General features: G+C 47.4%; 4 protein-coding genes across 4 annotated transcripts; 3 read left to right on the forward strand and 1 right to left on the reverse strand.

Annotated features, from left to right (window-relative positions):
* Positions 1-607: 607 nt before the first annotated feature.
* Positions 608-808, forward strand: EDB93DRAFT_1065683 (uncharacterized protein; the record flags this gene model as incomplete). The annotated part of the gene is made up of 1 exon (XM_041444894.1): positions 608-808. A coding segment is annotated over one exon (201 nt), but the record flags the coding sequence as incomplete, so codon positions are not given.
* A 2,442-nt stretch (positions 809-3,250) lies between these two features.
* EDB93DRAFT_1107990 (uncharacterized protein) lies at positions 3,251-4,524 on the forward strand (the record flags this gene model as incomplete). Its single annotated transcript, XM_041447791.1, has 9 exons — positions 3,251-3,269; positions 3,328-3,357; positions 3,539-3,640; positions 3,775-3,821; positions 3,884-3,925; positions 3,966-4,036; positions 4,110-4,155; positions 4,177-4,380; positions 4,480-4,524. 9 exons carry the CDS (start codon positions 3,251-3,253, stop codon positions 4,522-4,524), a joined length of 606 nt encoding a protein of 201 aa, XP_041302589.1.
* Positions 4,525-17,415: 12,891 nt separating this feature from the next.
* Positions 17,416-18,898, reverse strand: EDB93DRAFT_1107991 (glycoside hydrolase; the record flags this gene model as incomplete). The annotated part of the gene is made up of 6 exons (XM_041447792.1): positions 17,416-17,987; positions 18,046-18,142; positions 18,194-18,638; positions 18,679-18,732; positions 18,807-18,821; positions 18,867-18,898. 6 exons carry the CDS (start codon positions 18,896-18,898, stop codon positions 17,416-17,418), a joined length of 1,215 nt encoding a protein of 404 aa, XP_041302590.1.
* Positions 18,899-20,273: 1,375 nt separating this feature from the next.
* EDB93DRAFT_1255355 (uncharacterized protein) lies at positions 20,274-21,880 on the forward strand (the record flags this gene model as incomplete). Its single annotated transcript, XM_041453769.1, has 6 exons — positions 20,274-20,555; positions 20,606-20,665; positions 20,716-21,075; positions 21,132-21,202; positions 21,259-21,336; positions 21,505-21,880. The coding sequence occupies 6 exons, from the start codon at positions 20,274-20,276 to the stop codon at positions 21,878-21,880; spliced, it is 1,227 nt and encodes a 408-aa protein (XP_041302591.1).
* Between the last annotated feature and the right edge of the window lie 98 nt (positions 21,881-21,978).

Raw genomic sequence — 21,978 nt, forward strand, 5'->3', positions numbered from 1 at the left:
CCTCCCAGCCCATCCGTCAACATCGAGGATATACATCACATTGGCCCATCATCCACTGGCCCATCTTATATGGAATATTATGTAGGTCGGGTGACCCATATAATATGGAGATATGTCACTGTAATATGTGAATGGTCTCTCTGGCTCACACAAGCTCATGATGCACTCAACTAGTGTCACACTCATATTCACCTTCATCGGCAGCTAGCGCAATTCAAAAAACATCACATACATGGTCAGAATCCCAACACTCATGCAAGGAAAACACTCAACACTGTGGAAGAATGTCTGGTCATGAGCCATGCAAAATACTCACATGGACAAAAGGCACTTGTTGCTCTATCCAAGCACCTTGACCACATTGGCTGGGAATGAAAACTACAGCTGCTCATAAGATCTCACCTCCGTCCTATGGGAGACTTTGCAGGGCAAACACAAGGCACAACCATCATGTTCTGGATCTGGTTGATGCATGGAATCTCTAATGACAATGCTGAAAGTTTGCAAGACAGTAAGTCTGCTGTCATCTAAATATGCTCATAGCTAATTTTGAATTACAGCGCTTTGTGTTGAGTGGTGCAAGGCCAGGGCACGTCAAAACTGTTGATCCAAGAAAGTTCAACTTTTGGTGGAAGAGATGCGGCAAGTTTTCACCTTTTTTGACTGGCAGGTGCAATGGTGGGAGGACTGTACCAGTTTGCAAACCCTGGCTAGGTCAGAGGAGACTGAGGGTTTAATTGCATACGTGAAGCAGCAGGCATTTATTCAATGCAGGCTGTCAGCATCATTCAAAGAGAAGTGGAAGGATGTTCCAGCATTGGTGGCCACTGGGATGGGTATCGACATGATGGGTGACAACAAGGACAAACATCTGTGCCTTGATATCCCTCCTCAAGAAGATTTAGTACACGATGATCATTATTAATATTGTTGATAGACTACTAATACTACAACTTCTTTCGTTGGTACCTGAGTTATGAACTATAGAAAGCTTGACCTTTGTTTGACCCAGTGCTAAGTACCTTAGATCTACTCAGTGATTCATGGTGATTGTTGATGGAAGCGGACAAATACTTACCTTGCCTGGTGTAACAATGGTCGCGGCACTGGGCTCGGAACCAACCTTTCTAACACTTGTGTCATAACATTCCTCAACCTCCCTTATACTTCTGAAGGTCACATGCACTTGTCCAAACTGTCCACAGGCAGTCCTTGCATTTCGAGGCCTGTCTGAACCTCGCGGATTACCATACCATGTCCTATCCTCGTCCTTTTGACTTTGCTGGTGTGTTTTCCCTTATTCTATCTATATGTTGATTATGTCTTAGTGCTACCATGGATAAATTCCATCAGTGTCCTGTTGGGAATCTTGGAATACGTATAAACGGTATGCCTTGCAGCTTATTACCTGTATACTTGCATTGCTGCTTGCCTTGCGGCTTATTACATAGGTTCGGACTTGCTTATTTCACTACTAGTTTTGCCTATGCATTCTGGTCCCTCACAGAAGTAGGATATAATCTCACTCACTTACTACAGGTACTTCACTTCACTTCCCATACTTCGAGTCATAGTTAGTAGAGTCACCTTGGTATATTTGTAACTGCGCAATCGATCTTTTGTTCATTCAGAATGATTGTTTGGCTAGACTGCTGCTAGTTCTGCACCTCATTTATTCTTGAGTTCTGGTAGATTAGTGTGGTTCCAAACTTCAGACATTTCCATTTTGCAAAGTCTTATACTATTCGACACACCAACATACTGACACATTGACACACCGACACATTCTGACCTTCAGACAGCTCTCACAACCTTTGGAAGGCATTGCACTACTCCAGACATTACTTTTGCAGCTTCAGATGTAGTCTCAGAACTTCAGATGAACATTAGAGGTTTACTTCTCAATTAATTGTCTACTCTCTGACTGTATAAGACTTCCCTTGCATTTTTATCAAGGTAGTTTTTAGGTTGTCTCTTGGGACGAAGCACACTTGCATCTCTCAGGACTTGGGACTCACATTCTGTAGAGGCCAGCCTAGATTTACTCTTCACACCGGTGCAGCCTCCAATGGATAATTGCACAGGAAGGATGTACCTATGCATGGATAGCTAAACAGAAAGATGTATGGGGGTTTATGGCTAACAAGCCAGTTAAATATATCCTTCCCCCACTGACAGGTGTAATACTAGCCTGGTTTTGACCAGAACCAACCATAATCTCTTGAGCATCTTAAGACAATAGGACAGACATTCTTCCAAATACCTTCAAATTATCAGAATGACTGACAATTATCAACAGATTATCAGGGGGGTAACATAATCCATCTAATCTCCTAAAAACACTAATTATCTTGAATTACTTATGATTAGATAAAATTAGCAGGGAATGTTTTTCCTGATGATCAACTCTCCAATTACTATCACTCAATTACAGTCTGTCATGCACAATCCCCAACACACCTATGCTTTATCTCGCGTATAATTCCCATTCCTGTCCCCTGAATGTACTACTTGCTCTGCAATGCCATTCTTTTTGTATCCTCCTACGTCTCATGCATGTAAAGCCTCAATGATCAAAGTGAATTCTGACTCCAAAGAAGAGGTCATTACAGCGGGGGACATTTGAAAAACTCAGGATATAGGTCCTAGGATAAATTGTGTAATTAAGAGGAAAATCATAGTCGACCAGTCTATTTGAACTTGAGCACTGATGACACAGGTGAGATTGAAGTTGAATCTCAGTGTAGAATGCCCCTGATTATTGTCCAAAATCTACTAGATGTCCACTAGAGTTCATGCATTTTTGGGAAAACATCTATAACTCTACAACACATCCACATAAAAATATAATTTTTTGACGGATGGATAGCCTGATATCGAAAGTACAAGGCCCGCTAGTTTTTTCTTTTAAAATTGATGTGTTGAGTCCAGTGGAGACTTACCACACAAAAAAGTGCGGTTTTCCCTAGAGTTCGCACATTTCATCACACTATGTCACATGTCTGCTGCGGTGCCATTTCAGATTCCGCACCATTCGAAAGTCTATCACAGCAATCTGTTTGAAGGGTGAAGTGTGCATGCTTATTGAACTTACTATGTGACAGGTAATGATACATTGTGTGTACTAGGATGCAATTGAATAATGAGCTTGTGCAGGTAAATAATCATGATAAGAATAATATTAAAAGTTATAATAGTGTGTAATAGGTGTGCCATCATGTAGATTATGTTGAGGATTGAATGGATGCCCATGTCCATGAGGAATCAAGGTATGTGTAGTGCCAGAATAAACTGTACTAGTTGAAGGACCTTCGAAGTTTGGTACAGGAGTAGTGGATGAGCCTGAGGATGATGCTGGTAAGCCACTTCCTGTTGTCAAATGTTCTGACTCGTTCAGTCAATGACAGACAACAGGACACTCAACTTGAAGGGGCTCCTCAGGTGCCGCATTTCTGTCACTGATGGCAATTGCATGTGTGCGCTTCTGTCCACAAGGGACCCGGCCATAAAGGCCAGTAAATTTTGGATCATCCTTCAGCTGGGGGTGGTCATCAAGGTGCACTTGAATTGCTGAAGCACGCTCAGGGCTGTTTCAAGCACCATCAAGAGAAGTTCCCAGAGCACTGGCAAGTTCAAGAAGGTTGGCCTTTGATTTACTACTGAGAGAGCTGCTGAATGCTGTAGTTGGGCCATGAGCATCACGAACAGCTTGAGCAGTCATTTCTTGAGCTTCCCATCACTGCACTGCCGCTGTCTTCTGCCTTTCCTTTTTAGCTTGTGCTGCCTTCTCGGCTTCCCATGCATGCAATCCTGCAGCTGAAGTGAGTCCCCTTGCTCCAACATTGATTGTGCCTTCTTTTGTCTTCTTTTTGCTTGCAAACAGCTTCTTTTGCAGGCTGTCCATCTTGTCCAGTGCAAGTGCACAGTGTGCTTCTGTGGAGTTGAGCCTCGCCGCCAGTGAATAGTTTTTCTCCAGCAACCACTGGTTCATCTCTACTGTAGCATTAAGTTTGTATTGCATAGACCAGCTAGGGAGGTATGAAGTAGGGAATTGGTTGACAGTGCTAATGACTGAATGAGAAGCTGAAGAAGTTATGTTTGTGAATGAGGGTGAAGTGGATTTGGCAAGAAGAGAGTTATAATTGGATGGTGAAGGTGAGCCCATCAGCAGCATAGATGCAGGATGAGAAGTTGATCGCGCTGCAAGCAATTCTCATGGGATGGCGGTGTAACAATGGTCGTGGCGCTGGGCTCGGAACCAGGCAATCCAACACCTACATCCATACCATTCCCCGACCTCCCTTGACCTTCCAAAGGCCATGCGCACTTGTCCAAACCTTCCGCAGGCAGTTCTTGTGTTCTGAGGCCCATCCGAACCTCGTGAGTTACCATACCATGTCCTATCCTTGTCCTTTTGACTTTGCTTGTGCGTTTTCCCTTATTCTAATTATATGTTGACTACGTCTTAGTGCTACACAGATAAATTCCATCAACATCCTGTCGGGAGCCTCAGAATATGTATAAACAGTACACATCGCGGCTTATTACATAGGTTCGGACTTGCTTATCTCACTACTAGTTTCGCCTATGGATTCCGGTCTCTCACAGAAGTAGGATATAATCTCACTCGCTGGCTACTGATACTTCACTTCACTTCCCATACTTTGAGTCATAATTAGTAGAGTCACCTCGGTATAATTGTAACTGCGCAATCGATCTTTGTTCATTCGGAACAATTGTTTGGCTAGACCACTGCCAATTCTGCACTTCATTTATCCTTGAGTTCTGATAGATTAGCGTCATTTCCGGACTTTGGACACTTTGCAAAAGTCTTATATTGTTATTCGACACATCGACATCCCAACATATATTGACCCTCAGACAGCTCTCGCAAACCTCAGAAGGCATCGCGCTACTTCAGACAACTTTTGGCCACATCGGAAAAGTACCGAGGTACTTTGGACATAGTCTTGGAACTCCAGACAGACATTAGAGAGGTTTACTTCCAATATCTTGTCTACTCTCTGACTGTATAAGACTTCCCTTGCATTATCAAGGTAGTTCTTTAGGTTGTCTCTTGGGACGAAGCATACTCACATCTCTCAGGACTAGGGACTCACATTCTGTAGAGCCCAGCCCAGATCTACTCTTTACAGCGGTGTCTGATTCACGTCAGCAATTTTCAAGCCACTCATTAATATTGATGGCATCAAATTGGTCATCAACATCACTGTCCTCTCCTTCACTGTCACTTTCACCACCAGATTCTGCACCTGGCTCCAAGCCCTCCTCAAAATCAAAATCAAATTCTTCCACAAATTCTTCTTCAACAGATGGGCCTGTTCAGAGACTGGAAAAGACGAGGGCACATGTGCACAAATCGAAGTTCCTTAACTTGGTGCATAATCCTCTTCTTTGAATATACTTGGATTAATGGGATTGAGGCCACTACGTTCCCATGCTTTCTTAATGAGATCTGGCCATGAAAATACTTCATTCCAAACTGCCATATATTCTCTGACAAACTCTTTCCTAGGTATAACTGTGCCCGTCTCAGTAACGACTTCATCACAGTGTTTTCACCAGGAATTTTGCAGGGGGCCAAAGCATCTGACATTGAGTGGCTGCAACTTTTGAATGGTGTGGGGAGGAAGACAAAACATGTGGGTATTGTTGTTGAGTGCAAGTTCGCAAATCTGTGATGTGATGTATGAGCTGTGGCCATCAAATATGAGGAGAATAGGTTTTCCAGACGTATTGCAGGTTGTGGCCTGTGATAGGAATGATTCTTCAAACCATTGTGTGCCGACGAAGTCATCAGTCCAACCATTAGGAGACATGTAAGTACTGTGATATTTGACTCAGTATTGATCTCAATTTGACTGATGCTCGCAACTTACTTGATTGCAGAATCAACTGTCCACCATGATGGAGAATGCTCCTTTCCAGAAAACACAAATACTGGCTGGATATTTGTGCCATCACCACACACACACTCAATGATGGTGACAAGCTCAAGGTTGTCACTTTTAAACTTGTAGTGTACCTATTTTCCATGTGACATAAAGTATTTAACTCTGGAATGCCCTCATCCTCCTCCCCACTGACATCCTTTCTCATCCATATTATATATATTCTCCCATGGGATCCCATGCTCTTCCATAATCTCATGGAGGAGTTTGAAGTAATCCTGGACTGTCATTCAGTTGAAACACTGGCCATGCTTTGGATCAAGTCCAGAAGGCTGTCCAAGCTTGATATTTGGATGGCACTCAAGAAAATGGTAAATTCAGTTCTTTGACAGTGTCCTTCAACAGAGTATGTAGCACTTCTGTTTGATGGTCCATTTACAGTGATTGGGTTGCCTGCTGCATCAAGGTGCTCAATCCAGTCCATGAGAACTTTCTCTTGATGCTCTGAGAGCAACTGCTGGTGCTTGTGGGCCTCAGCAGGAGGCTTATGAGCACTACAAAAATGGCCACAAAGAGTGCTCTCAGCAACACCATAATAAGTTGCTGTTCTTCTGATGTTTGGTGTGTTCCCAGCTTGCTGATCAGTCCTGAACTTTGCACAGGCCTTCTGTATTTTTTCTTCTTGGGCCTGGTGCAGTTTGGACTTGACCATGCAGCTGTTTAGGTGAGTGTAGACTTCAATTTGACATTGGTGTTTTTGGGCTGCATTTTGGCACAGCGGAGTTTAGATGTGTGTAGTCTCTAGTGATGTGCTGGGCTGGGCCTCAGGCCCTCAAGCCCTCAAGCTGAGCCCTCACTAGGCCAGGCCGAGCCAGGCCTACACTGCTGGCTTGTGAGGGCCTGGCTCGAGTTTTTCCAGGCCCAAGCCCTGGGCCTGAGCCTGTTACGGCTTGGATGGTATCTGTTGGCGACGCTCAAACAGAGCATGTGTCGTCAACGGTCGAGGACGTCCTTGGGCTAGCCCAAGGTTAGGGGTCTTACTTGGCGAGGCTTCGGCAAGTAAGATTTGACGCCTATGTCCAAATCGGGTAGCTTACGTCAAGCGGGTGCTAGACGATGAGCTGTATCTGCCAAGGCTTATGACACCCGAAGGTTAATCGTAAGATCGACGTTAATTAGAAGGACGGAAGTCTGACTAGTTAACAGGGGCTTTGCTTGTCGACGAAATCGATGAGCAAAGATCAAGACTATAGGCTTATCCGCGAAGAGCAGATAAGAAGATAGAATATAGACTGCTGGCAAGGCAGAAAGGATCACTCTGGTGAGAGTAGGAGGTCAAGAACCAAGTAGATTCAAGTTAGGGAATATAGTACATGGTAGCGAGTTTATATAGAGGACAGGAGACATATTAGTGGGTGATAACTCGTACTACCAAGGGAGGCAATCGGTAAAGGGTATAACCATAAAAGGAAAGCACATTCGCGTTGAGACACGGGCAAGGCAGAACATGCTAGATAAGAAAGTGAGTCAAAGGTCGAAATAAGAAGTGAAACACGCAGGGGCACGATCGTGCAGCTGCGGAGCTATCTATAAGTCGCATGTGCGACTGCGCACCGAGTCAGAGATCAAGAAAGGGAACAGGGCAAAGGGGATGCGTCGTGCATCATATCATAGGTTACTGTCCGGACGGTAAGGGCAAGGGGACTGTCCACAGGATCAGTCAGGTGGTGGAACGGAGCATGGATATGCTTTGTCAGCGAAAGGATCCAGCCAGATGTACTGGCTCTGCTGAAGCGACAGATAGAGAGCGAAAGGGAATGTGAGAATGACAAGGATGACAAGGGTGAGGTCGGGGTAAGGGTATGATGCGAGGGCTGATACCAGAAGGATGAGGAGAAAAATGGTAGGGGCCCAAGCGTCTAGATGTTCTTGTAACATTACCCCGGTTTCTAGGACTGAAATCAACGAGTTCAGTTATCCATGTTGTCATACCAAGAGGGATCGCAGTCAAGGTCATGGAGTGCGTCCATGGCCTCTAACGTGTTCTCTTCTCTATCTTGTTCAAGTCGTGCAGCATCGTGATCGTATGCTGCTTCTAACTGACGCATGTCAGTGTAGAACATTTCGGAGGATATTCCTCGACAAAGGATCTTCTTGCCGTGAAGGCAAGGGCAGAAGGGGGTGAACCGTCCACAAATGCGGCAGAAATATTGCTCGCATTGTTTCTGTTTGTGGCCGTATCGGTGGCAGACCCTGCACTTAAAGTTGCACTGGTGGGGTTGTGGGGTCGTCCTAGTGTGCGTATCATTAAGTAACTGTTGCCTGGTAGGATCCTGGCCCGGTACATGTCGAGTGATGGGTAATCCAAGCGCAAGGATGCGCTCGGTGTTCAATCGGCGACTTCGTCAAGGGGTGCGCATAGGTGGAGGGACAGGAATAGGGGTGTCGTCCCTCATAATAGGTGATCTGATGGATAATATTGGTATGTCGTCGGTAGAGGTGAACCCAGGAGGGGGAGTGGTAAGATGAGCTTCCAAGCTCGGTTTATCTTCTTCGTTTGTCTTTCTCCAAGGTGGTGTGTGAGTTTCCTTACTTGACTTTTCTTCTTCGTGCTTCTTCTTCCCTTTGTAGGGAGCAGGTAACGGGTCGTTGGCTACGACTTTGTCATTGATGATGGCAGCTCGGAGTTCTTCAAGCTCGTCGCTAGTCATCATTCTGTACTGCTCTTCTTCGTGTTCTGCGAACATTCTGTTGATTTCTTCTGATGTGAGGTCGGTGGGGATGAGGTTGGATCATTCAGGAGGGGGAGTTGGAGCACTGCACTCAGCAGTACGCTCGACAATGGATGCCTGTATAGGCGGTTGGTTGTATGCTATTTCTTCTTCTATCTTGGCGACTGTGTCGCCAAAGTTTCTGGATGCTAGAAGGTTCAAGAGGGACCTCTTGGCCTTCGTGACGGAGTAACGGGTGATCGGGTGAGGGGGACGGATACCGGGTGGTCCGGCTGTGAAAGCGATAGTGTCAACTGCCCGAAAGGTGTTGACAATCTCCAGGAGAACCGTGTCTTTGGTACGGTCAATAAAGCTGTCGAGTCGAAGCGCATACTGCGCGTCGAGAATAACAGCCTCCCAGAATGCCTTCTGAGAGTCCGGGGTCTGCGTGAGAGAAATGGTGGACTCGTGGATGAGTTCGACAATAGAAGCTGTGGATCCGATGGAGAGGGAGGAGGCATTGGACGAAGTGGTAGACATGGAGATGATGGTAGCTGGTTAACAACTGAGGAGCTTTGTTGTCAGCTTGAGTCTCTTCTTATAGTCCTTGAGTATCTCCGCTGCAGGACTTCAGTTCCTTCTCTGGGATCCACTGTTCGTTCAGAGGGTGGGTAGCCAACCCAGGAGACCAGGTATTGGTGTTTCGTTCCGGTACCCCTGTGTTGGAGGATTGCTTCTATTTCGTAATGTTCTTCCCCGTCGATCAGGTCCAGTGGTGGTTCAGTATAGTTCGGGCCATGCACATCCGTCTCCTGATAGGAGGATAATTCTGATGCATGGAACGTGGGGATGAACACGCCAGGTGGCAGGGAGTTCGAGGGTGAATGTGATAGGGGATAGGACCTGTTTAATGGTAAAGGGTCCGTATCGTTTCAGGTGCGAGTTTCTTTGAAGGGAAGTGGGATGATCAAATGCGCAGCAGATAGCCACACCTTATCCCCAACCTTCCAAGGTTGGTACTTTCGCCCGAACGTGTGTTCTGCCATGCAGTTGCTGCGCAAGGCTGTGGCATGCAAGGGCTTCTTCATGGATCTTCGCGAGTTTCTTGACTCGATCCTCTGCTGCTGGCAGAGCTTGAGTCGGGGAAGGCGTAAGGTATGCCTTTGGGTTCGTAACCCATCATGAGGTAGAACTGGAGATGTGTTCCTGAGCGGAGTGTCATCTGGAATTGTGGACTGAATTCGGCCATAGGAAGATGTTTGGCCCAATCGTTAGGAGTCGTCCTACAATAGATCCGGAGGTACGTCTCCAGCTCTTGGTTCATTCGTTCTGTCTGCCCATCTGTCTGTGGATGATAGGCAGTGGAGAGGGCTACCTGGTAATCCAGGAGCCGTCCGAGTTCTTTTGCTAGCTTCGAGGCAAATTGTGGGCCTCGATCGGAGATGATCTTGTCATATAGTCTGAATCGCATAAACACCTTTTTGTAAAATAATTCAGCAACGCCTTCTGCAGTGATGGTTTTCTTGCAAGGCGAGAAAATTACCCCCTTTGTAAGCCCATGGTCGACCACGACCATAATGGAGTCATAGCCGGTGCTCTCCAGAAGATCAGTGATAAGATCGACTGAAACTTGGGAGAAGGGTCGAGTACAGGTGGAGGGAATGGGCATAAGGGGAGGTGTGGTGGGGTGAGTGTCGGATTTCATCTGCTGGCACATAGTGCAGCCATCAACGTATTGTCGGATGAAGGTGCCCATGCCGGGCCACCAATAGCTTTTCTTGATGTTCCATTCGGTGTTGGAACATCCGGGGTGCCCGGCAGTCGGGTGATCATGGTGGAGCTCCAGAATGCGCTTCCGGAGGTCAGGGGGGACGTAGGCTCGGTCCTTGAAATAAAGGATGCCTTCGTCACTGCACCAGTCTGACAAGGCAGACTTCATAGGGGGGGCGCAGAGGCCATTTAAGGTGTCAGCTGCTGTCTTTATAGTGAGATCAGCAGGGTTATTGTTCGCTGCTTTGAACTTTGATGCTAGAGCAGTGTCAATAAGTTGAACAAAGAGCGAATCTGGGAGGAGGACAATGTCCTCGTTATCACGATCCGAATTGTCATGATCCGGTCGTCGGGAAGAGAGCATCGGGTGCAGCGAGCTTGCTGCCCGGGACATGATGGAATTGAAGGTTATACTCACAGAGGGTGAGCTGCCAGCAGGGCTTGCCGGCGTGTCAGCATCTGTGAGGAACGGAAATATAGGAGGTTCTTGTGGTCGGTGAAGACGATCACTGGATGGGGATTGCCTTCAAGGAAGTGTCTCCATGCCTTTCAGGGCACATGATAACCGCAAGAAGCTCTCGGTCGTAAATCTGGTAATTCATGTTCCGCAGTGTTGAGAGACTGCGAGAGATATCCACATGGGTGGTAAGACCCATTGTCGTCGGTTTGCAGGAGGACTGCTCCTGTCGCAAATAGCGATGCATCTGTGGCCAATGCAAATTGGCGAGAGGGGTCGGGGTTCCGGAGTACAGGTTTGATGGTAAAACATTGTTTCAGCTTCTGGAACGAAGCTTCGCAATCGGTGGACCAAGAAAACACGGTGTCTTTCTTTGTGAGGTCGAGGAGAGGGCGAGTGAGGTCAGAATAATGGGAGATGAAATGATGGTAGAAATTGCAGAATCCTAGGAAGGATCTGACCTCTTTTACCGTCGATGGAGTCTGCCATTCGCTGATCCCCTTGAGTTTTGCCGGGTCCATGGCAACCTGTCTGGGTCGGATGATCATCCCAAGGTACTCTACCTCTTGGGAGTCAAAGGTGCACTTTTCAGGTTTGAGGAAGAGTTTCTCCTGATGGAGTTTCTCTAAACCCCTACGGGTGCACATCTGGTGTTCTGCAAGGTCAGAAGAGAAAATTAGGATGTCGTCCATATAGACGATGAGCCATCCTTCATCTATCTCCTTGCTGAACGTCTGGTTCATGTAGGCCTGGAACGTTGCTGGCGAGTTGCAGAGCCCAAAAGATGTCAAGAAGGCTGCCTTCCATTTGTCGTCGGGGTGGATTAAAATGTTGTTGTATCCTGAACGGACGTCCACTTTGGTGAAGTATTTCACATCTTTGAGTTTGGCGATGAGAGGCGGAATGAGGGGAAGTGGATATGCGTTCTTGATAGTCCATTTGTTAATGTACCAGTAGTCCTGACAGGGGCAAAGGGAGCCGTCCTTCTTTCCTACAAAGAAGAAGCCTGAGGCTTGAGGCAACTTCGATGGTTGGATAAAATCTTTCTGGATATGTTCATCCAGAAATGCTTTAACTGCTTCTGTTTCTTTTGGAGACAGCGGGTAAGCACGGGAAGATTTTGGAATAAAACCTTCCTTCATTTCGATCCGGTGGTCTACACCTGGTCTCGATGGAGGGAGCTTGTTAAGCCCATCCTTCTCAAATATATCTGCGAAGTCGTGAAGGTATTCGGGGACGAGCTCTTCGAATGGTTTCTTCTTCGTTTCTTGAGCTTTGTCCTTGGTGAATTCCTGCGCCTTGTTACTGGTTTTCGTGTACTCCTCCTTTGCCGTAGCAAGGATCCAAATGTTGCAAAGGGGAGTCTTCTTTGTCTTCGTGGTCTCCGTCTTGGAGGTCCCATTGTTACGACTTGGATGGTGTCTGTTGGCGACGCTCAAACAGAGCTTGTGTCGTCAACGGTCTGTGGACGTCCTTGGGCTAGCCCAAGGTTAGGGGTCGTACTTGGCGTGTCTTCGGCAAGTACGATTTGACGCCTATGTCCAAATCGGGTAGCTTATGTCACGCGGGTGCGAGACGATAAGCTATATCGGCCTAGGCTTACGACACCCGAAGGTTAATCGTAAGGATCGTCGTTAATTAGAAGGACAGAAGTCCGACTAGTTAACAGGGGCTTTGTTCGTCGACGAAGTCGATGAGCAAAGGTCGAGACTATAGGCTTATCCGCGAAGAGCAGATAAGAAGATAGAATATGGACTGCTGGCGAGGCAGAAGGATCACTCTGGTGAGAGTAGGAGGTCAAGAACCAAGTAGATTCAAGTTAGGGAATATGGTACATGGTAGCGAGTTTATATAGAGGACAGGAGACGTATTAGTGGATGATAACTCGTACTACCAGGAGAGGCAATCGGTAAAGGGTAAGACCATAATAGGAAGACACGTTCAATCTAGGTAGAACGTGCTGGATAAGAAAGTGAGTCAAAGATCAGAATGAGAAGTGAAACATGCAGGGGCACGATCGTGCGGCTGCGGATCTAAGTATAAGTCGCATGTGCGACTGCGCACCGAGTCAGAGATCAAGAAAGGAAAATAGGGCAAAGGGGATGCGTCATGCATCGTGTCATAGGTTACCATCCAGATGGTAAGGGCAAGGGGACTGTCCGCAGGATCAGTCAGGTGGTGAAACAGAGCATGGGTATGCTTCGTCAGCGAAAGGATCCGGCCAAATGTACTGGCTTTGCTGAAGCGACAGGTAGAGGGCGAAAGGGAATGCGAGGATAACGAGGATGACAAGGGTAAGGTCGGGGTAAGGGTATGATGCGAGGGCTGATACGAGGAGGATCAGGAGAAAAATAGTAGGGGCCCAAGCGTCTAGATGTTCTTGTAACACCCATCCCTAGTTAGGGGAGTGTCGAAGGTGAGGTTCTCAATCAGTCTGACCGAAGAACCATCGGTCGAGTATTCTATAAGAATCTCGTCGTCAGTCAAGGGGTAAGTCGCAACTTCCTTGACTTCGGGTAGGGGGTTGATCTTCCCTACCCAGACGTCTTCCATGACGTCGGTTTCTTGAGGCATTTCGAAATGCTCTTCTTTGGCGGGTACTTCCTTGGCAGGTTTTGCCTTCTTCGTCTTCTTTTTCTTCTTTTTGCGTCGAATTTCTTTGAGTACGTGTTCCGTACCCAGGGGGAGTGACTTGAGAGGCTTGAAAGGGGCCTCTTCCTCGTCCTCGATCATCAGTCGGAGACCTTCGAATTGGTAAGGGGTTGCCCCGTTCTTTCTTCAAATTTTGTTGAGTAGATTCTCAACGTGTCTGGATCTGGGTGTGGGGAGCATTGTGATTTTGTTGCGTCCCCAATCAATATCCGGTTTCATGGCGGATAGCCAGGGTTTCCCTAGCAGGATTTCATCTCGTTCAGAAAGTCTGGTGACGTTAAACTTTCCCCACATGGTTCGTCCGTCAAGTTGGACAAAGAGCATGCAGTATCGGGTGACCTTCCCAGCAGTGGATTGGCTTCCATCTACCGTAGTGATGCGGAAGGGTTTCTTCAGGAGGCGGGTTTTAATATTGTGCTTCTTTATGAAGGTGTCACAAATAAATGTTCCCCCAGCCCCTGAGTCGATGATGGCTGTTGTTGCAACGGTTTTCGTACTCGTGGAAGAGAAAAGTGTCACCGGGACACGGAATTCATTTTCTTTTCCTACAGTATGAGTACACAGGATATCTAAGGAGGGGACGCACATTGCTCTTGCGGTCCTCTGCTTTAAAAATCCTCTTCTTCTTGGAGCCGGTTGGTCTCCATGTCATCTCTGGAGCTTTCGTCGTCACGCTGGTCTCTACCAGTCGTTACCAGAGTCTTTCCTTTGGTATCTTTCTTCTCTCCATGTCGTATCTTCGGGTGGAATCTGGGGTCGTTGGCTCTGTGGCCATGCTCTTTGCATGAGAAGCAAAGGCCCTTTCTGTAGCAATCATCTTTCTCTGCCTGAGAGAGGGTGCGGTCTACGTCCATAGTGTTAGGGTCTCTGGACGATGAGACATTAGGCTTGGGGTAGTGCTTGGAACCGCGAGGGGCGTATCGGGAGTGTTGGTTTCATGAGTTGGCAGAGATGGCCTTGCTCCTGCGGTAGTTAGCATCGAGCTGAACCGCAGAAGTGTACCACTTTTCAATAGTGTCAGGAAGTGTCTCCTTCCTGTAGATTGCTTCGCGAAGGCTTGGGTTCAGGCCTTTCTCAAAGAAGTGAGAGTGTCACGCCTTCCTTGATATTGGCGATGGTAGCCAATGTTTTGAACTTCGAGATGTAGTCCGTAACGTTGTTTCCCATTCTGAGTTCGGCGATTTCAGTGAGGGCATTCACCTGCTCATCGACTGGTTGAAATGCAAGGTTGAACCCTTTCTTGAATTCGGCGAAGGTTCCGAATTTTGGGGGGTTGGTGCTGGAAGCTTCGCGATAGAAGTTGTCAGCCCATGCTTTAGCGCTGTTCTTTGTCATTAATGACAGGGCGACTGAGACCATGGTCTGCTCGCTGTTGTAGACAGTGATGTTGATGAGGAAATACGTCTTTAAGCTGTAGAGCCATCGTTGCGCGTTGTCGGTATCACCATCGAATTCCGTTGGTGCTCCTGCTTTGAGTTCAGGAGCGCGGACTACGATGGCGGTGGAGGAGGATGATGGGTTAGACATTCTTGTCTTCGGATTGGCGCTAGTGTTTCGGGGAGGTACTTCGTCTGGAAAGTCCTCTTCAGAAGTCAGAGTGTTTCCTAGATCTTCTTCGTCGTTCAGTCCCTCGTCTGAGTGGTACTGCTCTGTCGGTGAGGTGGGAGAGCTAAACTGTCCGTCTACCTCTTCTTCGTCAGGATCTTCCTGATTCGGGTCGCGCTCCCAAGAGAACTTGCGTGTCCAGGGAGTGGTCGTCTTGTATCTGTTTCTGTCCTCGATAGGTGTCGAGGGCTAGAAGGAAACTTGAATCTTTTGTTACGACTTGGATGGTGTCTGTTGGCGACGCTCAAACAGAGCGTGTGTCGTCAACGGTCGAGGACGTCCTTGGGCTAGCCCAAGGTTAGGGGTCTTACTTGGCGAGGCTTCGGCAAGTAAGATTTGACGCCTATGTCCAAATCGGGTAGCTTACGTCAAGCGGGTGCTAGACGATGAGCTGTATCTGCCAAGGCTTATGACACCCGAAGGTTAATCGTAAGATCGACGTTAATTAGAAGGACGGAAGTCTGACTAGTTAACAGGGGCTTTGCTTGTCGACGAAGTCGATGAGCAAAGATCAAGACTATAGGCTTATCCGCGAAGAGCAGATAAGAAGATAGAATATAGACTGCTGGCAAGGCAGAAAGGATCACTCTGGTGAGAGTAGGAGGTCAAGAACCAAGTAGATTCAAGTTAGGGAATATAGTACATGGTAGCGAGTTTATATAGAGGACAGGAGACATATTAGTGGGTGATAACTCGTACTACCAAGGGAGGCAATCGGTAAAGGGTATAACCATAAAAGGAAAGCACATTCGCGTTGAGACACGGGCAAGGCAGAACATGCTAGATAAGAAAGTGAGTCAAAGGTCGAAATAAGAAGTGAAACACGCAGGGGCACGATCGTGCAGCTGCGGAGCTATCTATAAGTCGCATGTGCGACTGCGCACCGAGTCAGAGATCAAGAAAGGGAACAGGGCAAAGGGGATGCGTCGTGCATCATATCATAGGTTACTGTCCGGACGGTAAGGGCAAGGGGACTGTCCACAGGATCAGTCAGGTGGTGGAACGGAGCATGGATATGCTTTGTCAGCGAAAGGATCCAGCCAGATGTACTGGCTCTGCTGAAGCGACAGATAGAGAGCGAAAGGGAATGTGAGAATGACAAGGATGACAAGGGTGAGGTCGGGGTAAGGGTATGATGCGAGGGCTGATACCAGAAGGATGAGGAGAAAAATGGTAGGGGCCCAAGCGTCTAGATGTTCTTGTAACAGAGCCCTGGCTTTCCCAAAGTGGAACATCCAGCGGCAGTTTGAAAACTGTACAGTTTCAATCTCTCAAAGAGGCAGGTAGGTACCTAGCACTGCTTGCCTACTACATTACGTCTTCTAAGTTCTCACAGACATGCCTGTTGTCCTATTGGATGATGAATCATCTGCACATGTGGTCTCTCGCGCACACCAGCCTATCACCTCCTCTTCTCAACTCACTGACGCCAACAACGATGCCACACCCAAGCTTTCCATCCACCAAAGCAAACCACAACCTCTGCCACCTGCAACCTTGCACTCTCACTCCGTTTCAAAACTAACACCAATCAGCAACACGTGGGGCGCTAACGAAGCGCTAAGTGTGCTATCAGATGGCATGGATGAGGGCCCAAGCCAGGCCTGAGCCAAGCCCAGGCCCTCTGATATGGCCTGGCTTGAGTTTTTGCAGGCCCAAGCCCTCAAAAGCCAAGCCCAAGCCCTGGCTTTCAGGCCAAGCCAGGCCCAGCACATCACTAGTAGTCTCATTGTAACACTTTGGATAGATTGATTTCATTCACAGCAGAGAATTCTGACAAGCATGTAGCCACGGAGAAATTTATTTTAGCATTCTATAATCATCATGTATAACCATCATATCGCATCCCAGATTTTTCCGTGGTGATCTGACCTTCAGAGGGAGTCATCTATGCACAAAATGAGCCTCGAACACTTATAACTCGATCATGGCACGAGATCCACTTCATTTCTTGCCAAAAAAAATTACATGGTCATGTGTATTATGTTGGGAGGAACCTATATACAACATACATAAGGATTCCGTGCAGAATTGCGTGTGCTAGAGCCAATGCGCGAACTCGTGGGACTATCTAGTATAGGTCGTGAAATGAGAAATGCAGTTGGAAGCCGAGGCACTGCAGCGGTCTGAGATGTGCCCACCACTATTTTTTGGCAGTGCTCATCACGGCAGTCACGAAGTCGCGCTGCGTGACATTGCAGGACTGCTATCATACAAAGTCAATGAGATAGATATGCTTGAAGGAAAAGTGATGTTACAGTAATTGTCCTGAAAAAGATGTCCGAGTCCTCCGATGCAATCGATGAACCTAAATGGTACCACTGCTCAGGTTGTCGAATTGACTGTCCTCATAGCTCAGCCAGTTAGGGCTCAAGTCCAATGGCCCCATGGCGTTCTTGACGACTTCAACCAAGCTCCTCCCGGGCACTGGATCCTTTCCAATCCCGCCTTCCATTCCCTCTCGCTCGCTTCCTTTGTCTCCGCTTAACTCCCAGAACATGCTTCCTTGAAGACCTTCACGGCAGATCCAATCACCCTTCCACTGGCCGACCTGCTCGTCGTCAAAGCTCACTATCTCTTGCTTCTGATCGTCGTAAGACCAGCTCGCCAGGGCATTCTCGTCTTCAAACACGTCTGCGCCTGGGAGTGGAAGAACGCGGTAGTCATAGACACCTTGCTCCCAGGTGCCTGGTCCAGTGCCGGAAAACGGTGCTCCGGGACCAGACGTGTTCAAGAAGCTTCTACCGTATAGCGGAATCCCGAGGACCATCTTGGAGCGAGGGACGCCGTTCGCACTGTACCACTCAATCGCCTGTGAGGCATTGATAGCTCCACCATAGATGTTGGCTTGGTGATTCGCAACAGAATCCCATGAACCAGCTGTGATATATTTCCATGTAAGTCAGTCGGTCGTGCAACAAAACATTTCAGAACATACAGAAGTCGTACGCCATCATATTCCAAAAATCGAGGTAGTGGTCCATTTCACGGACGTGTAACTTTTGATAGTGATCGGGTCCGCAAGGAGCAGCAATCTAGCAAAAAGAAATGAAGCTCGGCGGGGTAGGTAAAGCTGCATGGCATACTGTCAACAAGAATCTATGATCGATTTCCTTCATTTGAGCATGCTGGTCTAAGCCTACTCTGAGTTCCCTTAGGAGGTCGGTATAGCCACGAGCTTGGTGCTCATTGGATGGATATTCATAGTCCACGTCGAGACCATCAAGACCGTAATCCTCGAGTAGACGAACTGCGGACCGTACGAAGTTGGCACGAAGGGCAGGATCGACAACGATAGGATGGAACTTGGTGGAATATGTCCAACCTCCGATCGAGAGAAGGACCTTCAAGTGTCTATTTTGCTGTTTCAATTTATAGAGGGCCTTGAAATTCCCGTAGAGGTTATTTCCGATTTCATTCCAAGAATCCCCAGGGTAATGAATATCTTTGTCGGCCCATGGGTCAGAGAGAACAACTTCGCCCGTGTCAGCTTTCAGATCAGCGAATGCATAGAGAATGTGGCTGGATGGCCTGTAGTCAGCTTGAAAGTGTAAGGAAGAGAGTGCTTTACGTCAAATCTTGGACAGGGATGAGCGACGGCGGGAACTTGCGATCGTAGATCCCCCTATGTACAAATAGGAGTAATGATTGAGGGAGAGGTCAAGACCTTGTGTAAATAACCGATTTGAAAAGACGTACCAGTTTACGAAGCTGCTAAATAGTCAGAAGTAAATCGTTGTGGAGGAGGCCAACACTTACTATCCAACGCTATACTTTCCTTGGTCTTGCATTTCTGGAGTATCACCCGGTGCTAGTAGTATGGATGTTTGAGATTTCAATGCTTTGATACTGGTTGCAGTTGAGGAGACGGATATTGAACAGACCACGAGAACGCTTTATATGATAAAAACGCGAGGATGAAGATGTAAGGCGTCACTGTCAACGACCAACAGTTCGGACGAGTAAGTGGGTGAGCTTATATGATTCGAGGGAATACAGAAGAGATAATGTCTAGCGAATAAGTGCCCATGTATATATACTAAGCTGATGAGATATGGGGTGCCCAGAGAGGTATGGCATAGCGGTGCCCAGAGTTGTCCAGAGAGGTATATCATAAGGAATGTTCAAGTTAGTTGTGTCATCAGTGTGTCATGTACGCGTCATGTAAGCGTCCAGCTTACAGAAGAACACTGATCCAGAAAGAAGAAGTGTCTTGCGAGATGTAAAACCAGAAGCGGGTTTGGTGGGCAAACTACCTTCGTCAGAAGGAACTGCTTGGTCACTGTTGTCCGAGTCGAAGACATGCACAAGACTCATACATAGCAGCTTCATAAAGTTTGGCATGCTGGCCAAACTCAACTTGCAACTGGACCCAAGCGAGGACGTCCGGGAAATGGAAACTCTAGGTCTAGGTCCTGTGGGTGTGCCAGCCGCCCGGCCAGATCCAAGAAGAGTTCAATTCGAAATCGGGAAGATGTTGGGAGTCACGACTACAACTGCGCCGACCCCTATCTCGTCTAGACTCGAGAGTCGACGATAACCAGTCTGCATAGCGTCAATTCGAGATGGTGAGACAGTCAGACTCAGTGGTCGAGGCGAAGCGAGGAGTTTGAAATTTGGCAGATGCCGGTATGCCGCTTTGGGTAACAAACTCTTTCGTTTAGCACAGTATCCTCTCAAATACAACAGTACATCGCGCCGGAGCATTGATTATGTGCTTGCCATCACCATTTTCCATATCTCACGAGTCCAAAATCAGATTACACCCCCATACGATGCCCAGCCGAAATGGCTGCCAAGCTACCTTGAAGATGGAATGCTTGAAAGCGACAATAGTGAAGATGAGTCTCAAGTTCTCGTACTGAGGACTTGTACAGAGGATAGTCCTCACTACGTTCACGTACACATAGCCCCGCCTAGTACCTACCTTAGGCAAGTAATATCGTAACTATTAATGAATTAATCTTTTGCCATTGAAATTTAATTTTTCCTACTTACCATTTGTAAAACCTAATATCATTACTGGCGAGACGGCCTGACGTCGAACCTTTCTCTCTCATGGTACCCGATTGGACTAAATTTGGTTTTGTTTTTTTGTCTCTTCAGTCTTAGCCTGCCACCTCTGCGTCGCCTCGGAAGCCTCAGTGCAAGTTGCATCTGCAGCAAATGCATAACGAGATCATAGAACTCACCGACTCTGATTCTGATTCTGATGCTCGCCTGGTGAAACAGGAGCCAGATTCAACATCGCACCTCAATCCGAAGGTAGCCACCCTCAAGGCAAACCTGACAGCCAAAACCAAGCTCGCCGCGGAACAGGGCAAGGAGTTAACTAAACTCCGTGAGGAAAACAAGCAGCTCAAGAACGAACAAAACCTTCAGACCGCTGAGATTGCAGGGCTTCAAGACGAGTTGAAGAATATCTTGCGTCAGCTAGATGAACAAACAGTCCGTATGTATACGCTCACGAAAAGCCACTCATATAATACCTTCAAAAGGTTAAAAATCTTAATTTCAACATGATTAAGCTCACGGATTCGAAGTTCAATGCTGTACGGGTAACCGACCCTTTTTTCGTTTTGGTGTTAATACTGACCACTGCGGGCAGCCAAATGGGACGGTCGCCAGAGCTACAGGCCATCATGATGTTGACCAAGACATGTCCGACAGCTTCGCATCAAACCTTCTGATGCCCGAACATCCTCCAGACACAGCGCCATCACAGCCCTCAAATTCAATCGCCTCTAGATCTAGTCTGACCGTGACACCAGAGCCTGTCCGAGTCGATACGACAATCGAAGTGGTTATCAAGTCAGAAAATGAACCAGATCTGATTGAAAGGTTGACGTTCGTCAAGGGCGAAGATGGCAAAGCCTATATCTGGAATCTCGACAACCTTGGTCTCGGACCTCCAGTTATGGTCGAAGAGCGCTTCCGCATCGGATTTAGGCGCTCCGTGATCAGCGACGTGAGCTCCAGGTTTCCCTATCTATTGAAGCAGGCTAACCCTTGCTATTGCTTCAGGCCCTTGGTGGGGGTTACCAAACCACGTCGAACAACTGGCAAGGTCCTACAAAAACGGATAAATACCCCTAGTGCGTATTTCGATTCTTGACTCAACCCGATATATTGCTAAGTTAAAGCTTCTCAGCTTGGCCATGACGCGATCCTATAATCCACACCTCCCACTCGTTCCAGGCGGACACGGTGTCGTGTTTTGTGAAGTGAAGTATTTCGGTGACAACTCGCCCATTACCGGGGCAATCGACCTCATCGCTTCTGACAGGCCAAATCAATGAATATGCCTTGGTTCGTATGAAATCTCCCGGTGGGGCGAAATTTCGCCCCGTCAACTCAACCTACTCCAACCTCTGGTCATTCAAACATGGGTGTCTAGAGCCCTGAAGAAAGTGTGGGGAGGGAGTTGGGTCGAAAGAACGAATGCCGGACTCGTAGATAAGGGGGGTGAAATTAACCTCATCGAGTCTACAGAAGACGGTATTCGGGAAGCACTCGATGATGGTAGGCTCGCGATTAACTTCACCGTCATGAAGTGTGTTGGATACCGTACGGAATGGTTTGAGCAGTTCTTGCATTACCAGGCGCATCCGAAAGCCTCAACATCATATAAAAGGAAGAAGAAAGTGAGCTCGGGAGCTAAGAAACCCTCTGCAAAGAGGGTGAAGGGAAGCGAGCACCGGAAGGAGATGTCATCTGAAAGTGTCAGTGATGATGAATTGGAACCTACTCCGCCTGGTAGTGACGAAGATTAGATCAATACCCTCACTGCATAGTCGAACACTTACTATATCTTTAAGATTTACAATACTTGCGAAATGATTTTCATGATGTTGATGATCTCGCCTACTTG

The sequence above is a fragment of the Suillus bovinus genome, assembly GCF_016758785.1.
Source record: "Suillus bovinus strain UH-Sbo-P2 chromosome Unknown EDB93scaffold_91, whole genome shotgun sequence".
Lineage (NCBI taxonomy): Eukaryota > Fungi > Basidiomycota > Agaricomycetes > Boletales > Suillaceae > Suillus > Suillus bovinus.